Source organism: Coloeus monedula (assembly GCF_965178545.1).
Source record: "Coloeus monedula genome assembly, chromosome: 15".
Taxonomy (NCBI): domain Eukaryota; kingdom Metazoa; phylum Chordata; class Aves; order Passeriformes; family Corvidae; genus Coloeus; species Coloeus monedula.
The window spans coordinates 5,796,611-5,814,525 of NC_138795.1; the positions used below are offsets into that span (position 1 = coordinate 5,796,611).

A 17,915-nucleotide genomic window follows, 5' to 3' on the forward strand; every position below is an offset into this window, starting at 1 on the left:
TGGGTTTTTAACGGGGAGTGTTTACTCACAGACCCTAGGAAAGCTGACTTCTGTTTTATGGAACTTTAATGTCAATATGGCTGCTCTGAAAAACTTGCTCTCACAGATTGTCATCTCAAAAACTTTTCTATTCCCTGAGTTCAGACTTACAGTGAATTTCTTGGGTTTTCTTTCCCCTGTTTTGGATAATTTGGGTTTTTCCCTCTTTATGATCACTTGTCCAACAGTGGAGAAGATCTCCTGCTGGGTAAGTGGGTGTGTTTTGTAGCAGGGTGACTATCTCACGTCAGGCAGGATCCCAGCTTGAAGTAGCTGGTGTTGAAAGGTGCAATTTCTTCCCTCTCATCACTGCCCTTCTCAGACATGCCTAAATGCAACTAAATTTTAACATCTGGAGGCCAAAAGAATTTCAAAGCCAGATTCACCTAGTAGGAAGAAGTAACTTGTTTTAGCAGTCCAAGAAACCAAAAGGATGTTCTGAAAGGGCTCTTTGCACCTATTACCATATGTGGAATTATTTCTGGATTTTCAACCTTGTTTTCATTCATCTGTGGCAACATCTTGGCATTGTTTGCCCATGTAGAAGCAAGAAAAATATATGGTGAACGCTCACATAGTATCTCTCTAGGATTCTTTCCTAACTAGCCATCCTAAATGCAGGAAAACAAGTTTAGCTACAATGCCCAGCTTCTAAAACACACCTGATACAAGATAGGCCTGGGTCACAAACCTCCTGCAATCCTGGCTCAGAGCTTTTACTCTGTGGATGGAAGTGAGTGAAGATGGAGACTGAGAGAGAGACAGGCTGACCGTGCTGGACAGACGCCTCATGATTGTCACCTTGCTCAGGGCAACCTCTCATGTGCAGGACCCCAGGGGGAAAACAGACACTACATGAGGACTGTAGGGAACTACTGAGATTAAAACAATTAAAACAACAGGAACAAAATGGACACAATGGGACAAAAACCAGACAGGAACTGTTCCAAACAAACACCATCAGATGGAAAATCAAGCATTCCTCCTTTGCCATTAGGCCCATAAGAAATTTGTTCTACATGCAGCCAGGATGAGAAAGAGGAAACAGAAAGAAATGTTAGGAATTTTTGGAGTCATGCCTAGCAGAGGGATGTTTGGAGTTGCAAAGGTAAAATGATTGATGCGATTTTCTTTCTTGTGGTTTATTTTTCTTAGAAGTATGAAAAATGACTCCTTCACATGCCAAAGATTACAAGACAGGTAGGATGTCGCTGTTTGTTCATTTTTATAATATTGAAATTAGGATTCAAGATTGATGTTAAATAAATTATTAATTAAATAGAATCAGCCCTGTATCCTAATTTCCATATTTGCAAGAGTGAAAACAAACACTGGAAAGTGTGCAACAGAAAGCATCTCAAAGCTGTGAGAATATGTCCACCTTCAGCTGGAGGAACCTGAGTCATTTCAGAGCCTGAACTGCACTGGATGCAAGAATTACCTTCTGGACCATGTGCTCTGGTGCTTCAGGTTGTCCCCTGCAGCAGGTCACATTCGTTTCTCTAAAGATAATGGTGATATGGGAAGTGCTGAATCGAATGTGAGCTGACCTGAGAACTGTAGTAATCAAAATCCTTGGGTCTCACCCACTACCAGCTGATACACCTTTGATTCTTTGGGCTGGCTTTGACTTGGACACTGTGTGACCAGACAGATCCTTCTGCAAATGGTCATCTAGTAATTATCTGGCTTCCAGAAATCCAGAGGTCATGGATTAAATGTCTCTGCATGGGGTTATGTTAGCAAACAAATGTAAGGCCACACATACACTTCTGGTCAACATGTTTTCATGAATAAAAAACTCAGGAATTAATTAAATACATTGGAGCATCATGCTGATTACTCAAAGCTACAGCTCCTGAGAATTTACTAAACCATTGCAACTCATGTTCCTCATGATTGTAATGTGAGGAATTGGCATGAGTGCTGCCAAAAGGAACCACACTTCTGACGTGTCCAAGATCACAATACCAGTCTGTGGATGGTGGTAATGCTGTTCTGAGCAGGTCAGTTTTCATGATGGATGCTCATGTCCAAGAGTGTGGCTGTATGCAGTGCCCAAGCTCTGCTACAAACTCAGGCCTGGGTTTGCACTCTTAAAGAGTTCTTCTTTTTAAAAGAAGGTCTCTGAAGATATTTCACAGGCCACTAGGCAAAGACATGTGGCAGCTGCAGGTCTGGACTCAGAAATGCAGAGTTTGCACCCCTTTGGACTTCCTATAAATTTGGTGCTTGCTGGGATCTGAATTGACTCAGGCAATGAAAATGCCCACCCTTTGCAGGGCTTTTCAAAATGGGCTTCCCACCTCTTCCAACCAGCATTTCATTTTAGGAAACACCAAAATGCTTTCCCCATGAGAACTCCCTCTGCAAGCATGGATCCAAGCCAGGGTAATCCCATACTCTTGCAAAGCTGTGCAGTTCACATGGCACAGGATGAGCGTCCCTTCCGGAATAAAGCTCTGTGAAACCAATGGTTACACCACAGCAGCCCCCTGCCATCACCTCATACAGCAGACACATTCATAGCAAATGGATCAGCCAGGATCCAGTTTCCAAATGCAGGGCTTGAAGAATTAGTCACTCCCATTGCTGCTCAGTGGGAGCCGGGCATTTTACTTCCCCTGCACGTCACACTGAGTGCTCACACCCCTTTTCCTCCACCTCCCCCACCTCCTCGCCCCAAGCTTTCGTGATTAACATGGCAATGGAGATTGAACTGTGTGCATACATTGATTTGCTGGGTGGTTTGGCAAAAGGAAGCAAATCCAAGCTACTTACCTCAGCGCAGACCCCTTTGGCGTTGCAATACCATAGCCTTTGGAGTCCAAGTTACCTCCCACCTTCATGGTGTCGCAGGGCTTGCGCTGCTCGATGTACTCGTTCATTGTGGACTCCAAGAGGTATGCATACTTCCCTTTTGACTTCCTCACCCGGATCATCCCCTCTTCCGTCGTCCTCACAAAAACGGAGGGCTCGGCTGACTTCATGTATGTCCACATCTTCTCAAACACTGCTATTTTGGATCGCTGCGTAGGACAGCAGAAACCCAACAGAAGCGTTAACAGAGGTTTGGGCGTCCCCTGGGATTTCCAGCTTGGACTGAACACACACCCACACATCAAACGGGCCAAGGAAGCCAAAAGGGGTAACAGGATTACCACTTCTGCACCAGGGCCCAGACCAATCCCTCATTTTCTGGCCCATATTTATGTACGGAGTGATTTTGCAGATCAAACCAAGGGCAAACCAAGCTGGAAATCTGGAGACAGTTTCATTTGGAGTTGCTCAGAGAAGCTCCTCAGTAATGTGGGGAAGAACATGGATATTCCATATTTGTGTTCACAACTACAGAATATCACCTGCACCGGAGTCACTGCCAATCTTCTGGCAGGCTGTAACATGGTGAGGGGAAGCAAGTGAAAAAAACCAGACCTGAGCTGAGAACGGGAGAGGACAGACCTGGAGGACGGGTCAAACAAGAAGCTAAGAAAAATGTTTGCATTAAAGTTTCCTTTTTACCCTAAAAAATTCTTTAGTGGAGCCAGCTTCCAGGGTCCCATAAGCGATTTCAGTCTGCTTGGCCAAGTCCTCTGCGCTCTCAATGGGAGACACCATCCTCTCCACGGTGAGGAAGGCAGCCAGGTTAGCTGTGTAGGAGGATATGATGATCAAGGTGAAGAACCACCAGACGCCACCGACTATGCGGCCAGAGAGAGACCTGGGCACAGAGAGGAGAGTCAGACAGGAGGAGGGGAAAGGTCTAAAAGGTGCAGCTTGCTCTTTCAGGCCCATCATTTATGTGACCATTTACTCAAAGTCACTCTCGAGCCACTTCCAAGGAAGCCAGAAGTCTGTCTCAGTTCTTAATTTACTTTTAAAGGTGTTGATGTAATTAGAGTGGAAATAAAAAAATCACAGTGAAAAAATATTAGCAATAAACAGAGAGAATTTTCTTTGATTTTCAACTTCTTTGAGAGCACAATATTAATAATAAGACATGGAGATAGTTATGAGAGAGTTGAGCTGGGCAGGGGACAATGCCCACCAACAATATCTCTGTCAAGGTCTCTGTTGTACCATGTACCCCTGGCAGGAAGGAGCACCAGCATGGAGCCAGACCAGACACACAGCCCAGCTGTGATCTTTTGGTGAGCTGCACCAATCATCTGAAGTTTAAAAAACAACCCCTGTGTTTTTCTGCAAGACATATTGAAGCTCAGAGAGGAGTTATGGTCTTAATGAATAATTTGCCTACTGACATTCTCTCTTTTGTATTCAGCAGATGGTTAGACAAGATGTTCATAATAATGCTTTAAAATCTAGGTGTTTTGTACTGTCTGCAATCAAATAGCCAATTAACTGTAACCATTCGATAGCTATAGAGGCAGATAAGCCAAGCAGGCATTAATTAATATTAAAATATTTTCAAATAATTTTTAAGAGTGGAAGATGATTTTAGAATGATGTCAGTATTCAGGCATTCTGTCTAAATTATTTATATGATCCTTCTCTAGATGCAGAGCACTGTCCCAGACAGAAGGGAACACACAATTCTGTTTGATAAAACCAGACAGCCTGACTAAGGGGGACCTGCCTGTGAGAAACATCATTTATTTCTCCATGGGGGACCATGTTTCACATTGTCTTTCTGCTGATCTGAGTCACTCTGCAGAAATATGGTTTATGGGATGGTAACAGAGACATCCCAGTCCAGCTGGGGGCTAAAAGTTAGGTGAGATAAATGTGACCATCTTGCTTCCCATCTGCAGAGAACACTCAGCCTGCAGGACTGTCAGCACATACAGCTTTACCATTTGTTTCATATTTGGAGAGGGACTGGGGAGGGAGGCAGCTATAGATTCAACTCACACATCTTCAGATTGATGAGGAAGGGGAAGAAAATTAGTCTGGATGATGTGTGCTCAGGGAAGGAAGCGCTCAGAAAAGGCACAGAGGCATTAAACAAAAGTAACCAGATAATGTCAAATACAACAATCTCTGCTGATGAAGGCCACTTTGAGCTGGCAAAATCCATTTGCATGGCAAATAATCACATTCATCTCCAGCTGCAAATTATACAGCCCTTCCTTCCTGATGAAGCTGGGATATTTCTGCGACTCATTTCAATCGCTTCAGCTACAGTCAGGCGGATTCCTGCCTCCAGACCCTCGACATCCTGGTGGTATTCACCACCAGCTAATCCCAGGGGGCTGCCTGCTGTCAGCTGCAGATGGCTTATGCTTCCCAGCTTCACACCTGGCACTGACAGCATGGAAAAGTAATTTTGGGGTGTTGAGCCTGGATGGTATCAGGGAGGGCTGGGGGAAGAGGGAGAAGGGGCTGTTTCTTTCCCTTGGGAGATAGAAGGATGCAGACAGGATTCATGTGTCCATCACAGACCAGCCCCATCTGGGCTGTCTCTGCTGCTGGTGCTGGTCATTCCTCCTCATGGCACAAGGAGGGATGTGCTCACTCTCACAGACTGTGGAGGAAAGGAGAGGAGGTCAGCAGCTTGCTAGGACTGCCAGCATGGCTGGGGCCTCGTATGTGTGATGTTTTGTTGCAGACACTGCTAGTGGGCAGTGTTTTCCCTCATTGCTGGATTGACTTGGAGCTGGAAGCTGTGAACCAAAACTGCTGAAATGCACAGCAGAGAAAACACTCAGCACATGGGATCTACAGGACACGGCCCTTTTGCTCCATGTCTGTGCAGCATTTAGCACAAGGGAGAGCTGGCCGGTGATGGAGGCTCTGGAAGGACAGAGGAATTCAATAAAGAATGTAATGATAGTCATGATAAACATCACACAAGCAGCTGTGATCCCCTGTGACACCCCCATGGCTCAGGAGCAGTGAACACTGAACAGAACAAGGTGGATTTCTCTTGTCTGTTTAGACTCCAAGCCAATGCCTGTTACTGCTGACCATGGCAAGTGCTTGGAAAGGCAGTATCTGTCAGCACCTTGCTCTGCTGCTTCTGTAGACCCAGCAGAAGAACCACAGTGCCTCCATCACGGGACACATTTGCAAAGTGCCTTTGTAATTTAGGAGATAATGTCTGATTTCTGGAAATGACTTCAAGACTAGGGAGCTAAAAGCCTGGTCAAAACCCACTGAGACTTAGAATTATGTTTATGCTCCAGTAAAAACAGTCACAGAGGAGTAGATATATCTCATGCTTTGAAGTCACTATGAGGTTTTGAAAGTCTCACTCTGGAGCTAGGTAACAAAAAATGACCTTGCACCTGACTAACAGAAATGCTCTGCAGCTTGAGCCCTGTCTCAAGTTCTTTTCTCTTCACTGATGGGCGCTATGGGGTTCAAATCCTCTTGCATGAGGTTGTGTCCCTGTATCTGTTCAAGCATAACATGAAGGAATCAGCTCCCTGCTGAGTGGAAATGAGTCAGTAACTCTGCAGAGCTAAGGGGAGATGGAGCACCCTGGTTAGGACTTTAAAGATGTGCTAAGGTTCAGATATTTGGATCTATTTGACCTCTGGATTAATTAATGTTCATTATTACAGTAATCCTTGCAAATAGCAGGGTCTAAAAAAATTGGGCTAAAATAAGCAAGGGTAACAGCATAAGAGGCTTTAATGAATGGCTAATTCTGGGGTGTAAAAAGGGGTAAAATATCTGAATAGACCAGACTGTACATTTTTCAACCTGTGTTATTTTTTCTGCACCTAGACTCTTCTTTCCTACATAGTCTAAATTAAGATAACTTGGTTTCTTCTTCTATCCCTGCCTGTGCTGTGTAAAATATCACACATATCCCCACTCTTCTCCCTGGCTTGGGATCCTGCCTGTCCCTCACAGAACTGGCAAGAACAGGATGCTCCTTTCCATCATTACCCTTGCAGGAATAAGTAGTAAATACTCTAAACCTCATTACCCACAGTGCACAATCTACTTAAAATTAGAGCTGGCTGGGAACCAAGATTTCAGGACCGTGCAAAACTCTGAAATTGTAAATAAAACCTTAATATTCTCATTTGGAATGCAAAGATAACGGTTGTAAGTGTCCTCTAAAAGTAGCACTCTGAAAATGATTGTTTTGGGTCTACCCAAGCTTTGCCTTTTGCTATTACTTATAGTTTAATTTCTGAAAGGCTAAATGGTATAATTTTTAGCATGGTAAACAATTTTGTTTCTGCTTTCTCATTACAAATAATTTTCTTTCAGCTTTTATAATACATTAAATTCTTACCTACTGCATGCATAATTTAAAAGATAATTCTGAAATGTGCTATTTTAAATGGGCCTAATAAAAATACTGCAGATGACCAAGCTGAAAGTAATAATTTTGATTTTCTTACTTACATTTGCTTTTCTTACTTACTTTATTTTCTTACTTTCCTTGTAAAAGCAACTGCAATTTTGCCAGCAGAAAACAGAAGGGAATTGTAAGTTCCCTTTGTTCTCATGAAGAGATTAATTTTAATGTTTTAGCCTTAGCATTGATGGATTCATACAGAAATAGAAAATCATGCAGCTATAATCTCATTTCTTAAAACAAAATGCAATCCTTGATCAAACAATTTTCCCTTCGATTTTATCCCTCATGGAAGGTAGGAAGAGCTGGCAGGAGTTTGCCTCTGCTTTGCCATCTATTAGAAGAGAACAATACATTTTTGCAAAACCATATTAACAAGATCATCAGAAAGTATACAGAGTAAACCTCATTGGAAAATTGTTCAAGCACCCTCTCAGTTCTCTCCCACTTCTCCCTTCCCCCTCTTCAAATCCATTCCTTACGGAGAATTACACCTAAACTGACAGTGTTTTAATTAGAAGAGCAAATCTGGGATTCTGAAGCCATAGTTGCTTTGGGAGGATTTCCCAGATTTGCTGTTAAATTCAAGTCTAATAAAGGCTCACTTACTCAACTGACATATTTGTCACTGAATGAATTTATGCAAAACTGTTGAAAGAAAAGCTCTTCTGTGCCTGTGCTACTGATTGTGGGTCAAACCCACTTTTGGTCTCCTACCTACACAGAGCCTCTGATCTCCAACACTACTCTGTGAATTTGGTACTGATCTTGATGATTCCATGGTTCTATCTGAAATCTGACTCAAGAGTGGATTAATTGCATGCATTTTGCACCACTTTTGCTCTTATTTTAAGCAAATTTTCAACATCAAACTCTGTCAATGTAAAGAGCTTTGCTTTTCCTCTGTGTCACAGACCATCTGGCGTGATTGGTCTCACCACTTTCCCTCCATCTCTGACACAAACCCCAGATTTTCTCAAAAGGCAAAGGAGGAAACTCAGTGTGGAGTTGTGGAGCTGGGATCAGCTCTGGGTGCATCCATCAAGTGCAGACCTCAGAGCTCTTATCCTCTTACTCTCTGCTGTGCCATGGAGAGTTTTGAATGAGCTAACAACTGTTTGCCACAAAATTCATGGGATTATAATGCAAGTTTCTCTGTACATGCTGCATTACTAATTTTCTTGCCATATTAGTTTGCTTTTACTTATTACTGAATCCCAGCTCCTGGTACGAGAGTCTGGAGTCCTGACTGCAATGCTGGTTTTTAACATGCAGGGTCAGGAAAACCCTTACAAATACAGAAGTAAGAATTCCACTGATATTCTCATTTAACTCTCCTAGGGGTACAAATTCCTTCTTCCTCTCTCACAACTTTTCTACAGAGCTAAGAGCTGCATATTTTGGCTCCCTGTGGGTAACATTAACCAGGGAGACAGGGTAAGGAAGCTGAGGGTGCACAGGTACTGGGTGTCCCATGCTGGCCCTGTCCTGCTTTTCTTTCTCTAATTATTGTTTAAAATAAATAAATAAATAAATAAATAAATAAATAAATTAGGGCTTCTTAACTTTTGTATATGGGCTGGAGATCTGCTCTTGTGATTTTAGGCAAATCCTGCCAGTTCATCTGACCCCCAAAGCCAACATGCTGGAAGGAGGTGGTATGGATTATGGAATCCCAGCAGAAGTCCCTGTAAGAAGGGGCCTTGTGGATGCTCACTGTGTAAATATTGCATCAACTGAATGTAATCTCTGCAAATACACAGAATCTCCCAGATTCAACAGGGGGATGTATATCTGTGAGGCATTAATTATAAATCATGGTTTATTTACTGTTTCTTTCCGCCTAAACTAATGGCTTTGGACAGCAGTGTATGCTCCCTCTCCTACTGTTTCATCTCTTCTTTTGCAGAATATGTTGGCACTTTTTTCCCCCTTCAATTTCCCTTTAATGGGCAAAACCTCATTCTAAAGTGAGTTCTCCTGCTTAGTCAGAAATGCATCATGCCACTTGTGGTTCTCCAGTCATTGGGCCTTGGATTACTGCAGTGCTAAGTATAAGCATGACTGCATGGAGCAGCTTCGTGCTGTTTTCAAGACATTCACTTAGCATTTTGACAGGCAAGAGGTGCCTAAGCCTAATCAGAGGAGTAGCATCCATGAACTGGGCTTTTCTGTTCCCTGTGAAGCCCTGCTGCTTTATGGGATCCTGGACAGCTTACTTCATCTCTCTAATTTAGTTCCCAGCTGTGGAAGAGGATGAATCACATTTATGAACCTGTCCTAGGTGGGTGGCCTGAAGCGCTGGCCACGAGGTGGAATTTACCTCTGAGCTGCTGCTTTGCCCAATTCCCCTTTCTGAGACACTCAATCCCAGCAGGCAGAGGCAGCATCGAATGGGCCCAGCCCTGCAGGGGTGATGTGTGCCCTCAACAGTACTTTGCAGGTTGTGCCCTTGTGTGTCCTCAACTGATCCAAAACAACGCCTGTGGATACTCAACAGACACAACTCACCTGCTCAGCTAGTGGGGTGTTGGAAGCACTAGATGCCAAGCAAACCTGGATTGACATGGGCAGCAAGCCCACTTCAACTTCAGCAGGTCCCATGAAAACTCTCCAACAGGGCAGAACTGCAGGACTGAGGTAAGTCCTTCACTCAAGGGACTTGCCATCCCTGCACAGCATCCCTGGCTGCTGAAATGAGATGTTTAATCCTAAAAATGCAGGATAACACACTCAACTCTTCCAGAGGGCTGCTAAAAACAGTACAAATGCAGGGCTAGGATAGAGAGATGATGTGGAACACTAAGGAAAAATAAGAGTGTAGTTGAAAGGCAGAGAGGTAGATCTGAAGACAGGCACCGTCATCCTCTGAAGTACAGGCACAATGTGCCTCTCCCCACTGCAGACAGGGTGGTTTAAGGGATGAATGTTTAGATAGTGGTTTGCTGAGAAACACGTGGTCAATTTGGGCTGCTTGGCAGCTCCAGAGAAAGGCAAAGTCATCCCTCTTCTGCTATTTTGCCAGCTGACGCTACCAGGAATAAAACCCCAACTCTTGTCATGCCTTTGTGCAAAAATTTCACTGTAAAAAAGGCTCTTCATGTATTTTTCTCACTCTGATGACATTTGTTCGCTTTGCTGGGAAAAACTCACAAGGTGACAAGCATAAAATTTTGTCAGAAGTAGTTGCTGGAGAGCCCCAGGAGATTCATTATTCAGGAACTTCCTCAACCTCAGGTGGCCCCAAATCTAACAGCACTCATCCATCTTTTTGAACAACAGCTTATTGTGCCAATGTCCTTTACTGAGTTGCTGTGTTCCATATGCTCTCCCACAGTCTCTTCTTCAAAGTCTACTTGATGAAAAAGCTTTTTTTCCCCCAAAAGATTTAATATGTTTTGGATTATATGCCATCAGTTCTTCATTTTTTTCAAGATCCTCTTTAGCCATCTACATTTGCTCACATGAGAGCTCTGTTTCTGAGACTTCTGGGCAATAATGCTACAATAACCTACTTCAGACTTCTTCCAGGGTGTCTTGCCTTGGTTCATTTTGATTTTTTTTTCCTGTCTTTTGTCAGATTTCCCAATCCAATGAGAGAAAGGCTTTGCTCTGGAAGGGAGAGTATTTTCTGTACTGGAAGATATTATCTCTGAGCAATATTTCCAAATATTCCCTTTATTTTCTCTCTCATTTCTAATTTAAAATGTGATTCCTCACCGACAGTGTACAAGTGGGATTTTCTCTAGTTTCACTTTTGAGCCTTTCTTTTTTGTACAGGGACATACTATATCTCTTGTAGAAGTGGTGAGGAATGAATCTGCTCCCCCCCAGACAGTGTTTTTAGAAGAGCTTTATGTGCGCAGGTGTGCCCATCTTTTAACATTAAAACTCCCAAACTGTGAAGTGAAGACATGTTCAGTGTTTCTGCTGCCCCTATTTCACCTGCTAAAATCCATTTGATGATTTTTAGAATTTTTTGTTAAGGCTTCAGAAGCACTGTTGAGATGAAAAGCTGCCTCCTCCTTCTGTTTCCCTCTCTGCAGCCTCAGATTTTGCTTCTTATTGCAAGCTCCAAGAAATGAGACAGATGAGAAAATTCCTCCTGTGGGAGAGCATCCTTTGCACTTGACTCCTGCAGCTGGACCCTTGTGGACTCTTCATCACGTCTCCCACCTATATACAGGGCACAAGTACTTATTTTATTGCTTTTCCCTTTCACCATATGAGGACTCATTTCCTTCCTTTCTACTCCTCTGTTCACACACTCGCCTTCTATTACTCCTCATCAGAGTGTGTTGGGAGAATTCATTAGTGTATATAACATGCTTTGAAGTTGTCCAAATAACGGTGATGTAACACTTTTGCACTTCTATAGACTCTTTTATCTGAAGATCAAAGTAGTAAGTTATGATTACCATGATTGGATTATTGCTGCTTAGCCTTTGGATCTGAGGGTAAGCAGCAACTCTTCTGGGTAGGCACTAATCAGAATTACTGCGTGATTTTATTAAATAGATTGAATTCCATCAAGTGTGCTGCTGCTGCTGTTTAAGGAAAGGGCTGCATGCACAAGCTGTGTGCCCTTTTCTGCCATCTGAGCATATGAATCAGCTGCTCTCCAGCTGCTCCTTTGATCCCCGTGAAAACAGAAGGAAGACCAAGACAGCCTGGAGGACTTCAGAGGTGACACCATGCTCTGCTGTCTCCAGCTCCAGGCCCCACTCAAGCACACAGGGATTTTGTCCCGATTTCTTAGCACGACCCACATTCTGCTTTTCCTGCTTACTCGGCTTCCTCAAGCCTTTCACAACGGACAACATGGTACCTCTGTCCTGTTTGAACAAATCTGTTTTCACCTGCTCACCATCTTGGGGTGTTACAGTGCACATCATTGTACATTGCACATTACATTGCACACACACATTTGGTGTATGAATGAATTCCTGAACTTTTAATGAAAAGAGATATGGTGCTTCCGCAGTTATAAGGACAAGTAGTAGGGATAAAATCTGAGACAAAAGCAGAATAGGTCCAATAAATGCCAAATTCCATTGGAATAAAGGCAGAACTCTGAGCCTCCCAGTGGAAGGCCAGCTGTGGGGATAAAATCAGCAAAGAGCGGCTGTGGATGCTTTTTGTGTTGTGAGCCAGAGCAATTTCAACAGAGGAGTTCAAAGCTCATTTGACTGTGTATCCAGTGAGTGTGCACATGATATCTCAGTGCTGATAAAAGTAATGTACATCATATGGAAGAGTTATTTAAGCAGGGCTTCCCTGTGAAAACATGCTCAGGGCTTCCCATCTTAGCTACAGTATTTTTTTGGAGTGCCAACATTAAAGCAGTGTGTGACAGGCAGCCTTGCAGAGGACACCACCTGAGGGAGATGGAGGTTGTTCAGCTCCTCACAACCCTTATTCTTTGACAAGAACACTTGGCAGTCGACCTAACTATTAGAGAGACACAACCATGCACAGTCCTGACTGCAGACCCCAGCTGAGCTGACTGCTCAGGAATAACTTGTTATCGAGAGGAAAGAAAATGAAAGAAAGTCTTCTTTTGCTTCTTTTACAGCTTCTCTTACTGACTGAAAATCAGCAAGTCCAAGTACAGCATAATAGGGGGTCCCTGGAGGCTCAGAGAGTCTCCTGCTGCACTCAGGGAGAAGGTTGTAAGTGTCAGGAGGCAGCCCTGTAAATCCTAGTGCTCCTCACAATCCTGAGCCAGTGTCCACCATTAGAAACCCAAGCAGCACATGCCAGTTCCATGTCAGGGATCACAGAATGGTGTGGGTTGAAAGGGATCTTAAAGTTCATTTCATTCCAACCCCGTGTCATGGGCAGGGACACCTCTCACAGGTTGCTCCAAGCCCTGTCCAACCTGACTGAACTTTTCCAGGGATGGGGCAGCCACATCTTCTCTGAGCAACCTGTGTCAGGGCCTCACCACCCTCACAGGGAAGAATTTCTTCCTAACATCTATTCCAAATCTACCCTCTTTCAGATGCCCTAATAAAACTTCCCAAGATAAAAAAAAAAAAAAAAAAGGGTATGCACTTTCCCCCCTGCTATTTTCAACGAGAAACATGAGAAACATTTATTTAGTCCTGAAGAAAGAAATTGCAAAAGTATTTTTAGGCTAATATATCTGCTTTTAGATGAAGTGTTTGATGACTTATTTTAAACACAGCTGGTGGAACGATTAGTGAATCTGTCACTCAATGGGGAGAGTTTCAGCAAATTTCTTGCTGTACTCCAGCAACCTCAGTGCTGAAGGCCCAAAGTCAGAGCTGTGGGAAAGTGACAGTGCCTGACAGGGAAAGCACCCTGAGGAAGTAGCTTACAGGTCAGTGGGGCAAGCATTCATTACCTCTGCAGCATTTAGACATTTTCAGGTGGAGGAACGTGCAAATTCAAGAGACTAATTTTTGCTTTACAGAAGAAATTGCATCTTCCAACAATGCTCTTTTGGATGGTTATGGCCTCCTTCTGAGTCTTCTGTATCCTTCAGTATTTTCCCAAATGAAAAAAAAAGGATAGCAAGGATGACTATTTTAAAAGAATTTCCATTTTCCCCTGGCTGCCACACTCTGGTTGCCATGGAAGTGCGCAGACTCCAAAGGGGACTGTTTAGTTGGATATTGTGCAGTTTGTCAAGCTGTTCCTCTTGTGAGTCACTTTCCCTGGTTAAGTGCATTTTAGAAATAAGTGTGGTCATCAGTTCCTGGTGATTTGCGAGTGCTGCTGTTACCCTGTGACCTGAATTTGCTCTCCCTGGACATAATTAACTCTGCCAGCTAGAGATAATTGCAACATCATTTGATACACTTTTATAAGGAAAGGAGACTTTTCCAGAAGCTGAAGTCCTGATTTTCTTACTTTTATGCTCAAGGAAAGTCAGCTCACTGGTTCAAGCAAACCACCACCAATAAATGAACCTGAGCTTTGTCCCCACAGAACCATTAAGGTTGGAAAAGCCCTCTGAGATCATCGAGTCCAGCCATGACCACAGCACTGCCATTACAGTTCACCATTAAACCACGTCCCCAGGTGCCACATCCACACACATTTTGAACACTTCCAGGGGTGGCAATTCCACCACTTCCCTGGGCAGCCTGTTCCAATGCCTGACCACCATTCCAGTGAAGAAATTTTTCCTAAACTCTAATCTAAACCTCCCCTGGTGCAATTTGAGGCCATTTCGAAGGCAGATGCTTGGAGAGTCAGAGAAGATGCTCACTGAAATCAAGAAGAGTCATCAGATAAATACCCCTGCTCAGCCTTCTTTTCAGGAAGGAATTAAATTCCTTTTGATTGCTAAATGCAGCTGGTTCTAATTTCTCTAATTCTAAATTTTTAGCAAAATAAGTAAGTACCCTGCAAATGTAAGTTTACAAAGGATGGAACAGAAATAATTTCCTTGAAAAAGTCCAAATCAAACCTCTCACCAAAAAAACCCCCTCAAAAACCTCTGCAACATTTTTTTTTTGGTCTAATCAATTTCTGATTTAGATTTTGCCTCAAAACTGGATAAAACCTTTCAGTACTGGGAAGATCTTGACAAAATTTAAAAGTGCTGCTGTCTTTCAAAATCTGAAGTCTCCTGTGACTTCTTCCAATTGGGCTAAAGGAAAATGTAAATAAACAGGAAAAACAGCAGAGGAAAATGCTCAGCATTAATTACAGGTACATAATAAATACCTTGTTTGCTCTTCCCCAGACAACCACTCTGATGGAGTGTGGCAGAGAGCCCGAGGAGCGCAGTGAACATGAGCACACTGTATAGATCAGCCAGAGCGCTGTTTCCATGTCACAAAAAACAAATAACAACGTCCACAAGATGCCTATAAATAATAGATTGTATCTATTGACTGGAGAGCAGCCAGCATCTATCTCTCTCCTTCCTGCCTGGGAGTGCAGCCATTCATCATCTCTGCCAGCAAACCTCCCTGCTCAGCACACCCAGCCCTCCCAGCCGGGGGTCACTGCTTGGCACAATCCACTGCACCCTGCAAAGCCTCTGGGTCTGGACTCTGCAGGCAAGTGAAGACCCTGTTAACTCTTTGTCCCAAGCCAGCTGGAGGGGGGATTGTACCTTGTGCCACATCTCCTTGCACACATTAAACCCCCCAGTCTTTAGGGCACACTGGTGTGACCCGACCATTTCCCAGCAGTGGTCCCTGGTGGTGCCTTGCACAGAGGAGCACAGAGTCTCTCCCTGCTCGTGCAGCCCTGCTGATGCTCCCAAAGCATCCCCTGTCAAGCCTGGCTCTCTCTCAGACACAGATGGGATGAAAGCTTCATCCACCATTTCACTCCCAGCATAGGCTGACCACGACATCTCCAGCTCTGTTCTCAATCAGACAGATTATTATGAGTGATTTCAAGCTGTGTTGTCCAGGTATTGTGACAAGATACCCTAATGTGTCAGGATATGAGTAGGCATTTCCCTTCTACTCACAGTATATTTTGGTTTGAATTCAAAATATGTATATTTTTTGTTTCAACGATAAAGAGAGGTCCCAGGAAGTTCGGTTAATTTTTGGAGATCTTTAATTTTCCTCTGTCAGGGCACAAAGGATGTCTGCATTCACTAGGGGATATTGTGTGATATTTATCCACCTGCTGAACTTGAGATGGGACAAGATTCCTATAATCAACTCAGCTGAGAGCAACTGTCTATTCTATCTCATGATATCTTCAAATGGAGAATAAATGCCTTTCTGGAAGATCTGTTTTAACAAAATGTGTTTCATTTTAGTCAAACATAAATTTTCTGAGTCACAGGAAGAGTAATGCGATAAAATTTAATAGTTTCCAATATATAAGAAGTCTCTTTTGGGCTCAAACCTTATGAAGCAACACATTTTATGATAACAAAAAATAGAAGATCAAGATAGGAAGCTGACAAGGGATGCTATTTTGCTCCCTGTTTTTCCATCCTTTTCACAACAGTCAAATTATTTATTTTGCAGAAAATGATGGAGAAGATGAAAAATTCTCATGCCTTGTTTTGCTGCAGAGGAGGTTGGGAAGCCCAAACATCCCCACAGTCTCCTTCTCAAAGGCCTCGAATCCACCCTAAGCGAGGAATGGCAGCAGCATGCTGGACTTTAGCAAGGTCCTACTCTCCACAGCTGCTACACACTGCAGTTATTTCAAGCTCTGAAGACAATTTATCAAATTACAGTTCTGAAAATGGTACAGTGTGAGTCATATTTACTTCACATTTCTCTTTCCGCAGGCTCTCGCTATTGGCTGTGAGTTATTTATTACCTCTGATGCCTGCTCTGAGAAGCTCCTTTCTGGGTCTGTATTTCACATTTAATGAGTGCTTTTGCAATTTCATGACCGTTTTCTGAAGCTAAGGTGGCACTTTGCAAAGTCTAATGGTTTATAGCCCATTTCAGACTTCACTAATTCCTGCTTGTCACTATGGAATTGTGCACAGCTCCAAGCTGTTGTTTCTCCCCACCCCTACTGTGTTTCAGCCCGTGTTTTGAAAGCTTTAAGGGCAACAATAGGGGCTATCTCACCTCAGCCAGGAAAAATGAGTCCATGTGGTAGGGACTGTTCCACACCCAGTGGGGCCACTGGTCAGTGATGGTGCAGAAGGTGGACCACACACTCTGGTGGGAAATGTCTGAGAGCTCACAGCCTCCTTGGGTGGAAGCCATGCATCCACCATCGAGTCATTCCCTTTATGGATTCGGAGGGATGGATTCCTTGCTCATGCTCATGCTCCAGCATCCAAAGGCACAACACAGACTGGCACCAGCTCCAGCTGGGATTCTCCAAGACTGGCTACTGCCTGCCCTTTGTCACATTCACCCCGTCAACACCTAGACATGAAGGCTTCAGAGATTCAAGGACACCAGCTGACCACCTCCAAAGAGGCTATGAGCAGGTAACCCACAGCTCTGCTCTCTCCTGGCCATCCACAGGACACCAAATTCACAGTGTGTCTTGAAAGTCCTTGGTAGGTTGTTCCCAGCGTACTTAAAAGCCTGTTTAAAGCCCTGCCTAGTAAGAGTGTCCTTAAAAAGGACAACACTTTCCTTCAAAAGCAAATTTTTGTCTCTTTGGGGGATTGAAGTTCCCTGGGGACTGGTCTGAGACTGAGGAATGCACATTTACAAGAGCAAGTTACTGCTGCAAACCCCACCACCCGCTGTGCTGAGTGATGTGTCTGCGGTTTTGATCTTACTCTTTTTGTAATGATAAATACACAGTGGCATATGCACTTAAAACAAGCACACTCTGGAAAAAAAACAAACCTCCAGACAAATTTCCCCTGCTTCTTTCAAAAAAAAAACCTGAAATAAACAACCCAAAACCTCTACAAAAACAAAATACACCCCTGCACTTGCTCCTTTCTGCTGGGGAGAGAATGATGGAACAGATGTATAACAGAAGCTATTTATGATGGTTAATGCATTACTGGGGAGATGCTGAGAGATAGTAGTGATAAGTTTAGAAGCAACTACATAGGAAATATTAGAATAGAGCAGATATCCCCACCTGCCCACAGTGTCATTCTACCAAGTGTTCATTTCTAAATGATGTGCCACAGAAATCCTGCACTGGGTTCGTGTGA

At 43.5% G+C, this 17,915-nt stretch overlaps 1 protein-coding gene across 4 annotated transcripts in view; it reads right to left on the minus strand.

Moving 5' to 3' along the window:
- The window catches only part of GRIA1 (glutamate ionotropic receptor AMPA type subunit 1), a gene marked incomplete at both ends in the record, with an annotated part of 116,887 nt that overhangs the window by 12,906 nt on the left and 86,066 nt on the right, over window positions 1–17,915 (minus strand). For all 4 annotated transcript variants that reach the window (XM_082291676.1, XM_082291675.1, XM_082291673.1 and 1 more), the window contains 2 exons: window positions 2,821–3,068; window positions 3,562–3,760. In XM_082291676.1, the coding sequence (XP_082147802.1) occupies window positions 2,821–3,068; window positions 3,562–3,760 (447 nt within the window). The remainder of the gene's footprint in view (window positions 1–2,820; window positions 3,069–3,561; window positions 3,761–17,915) is intronic.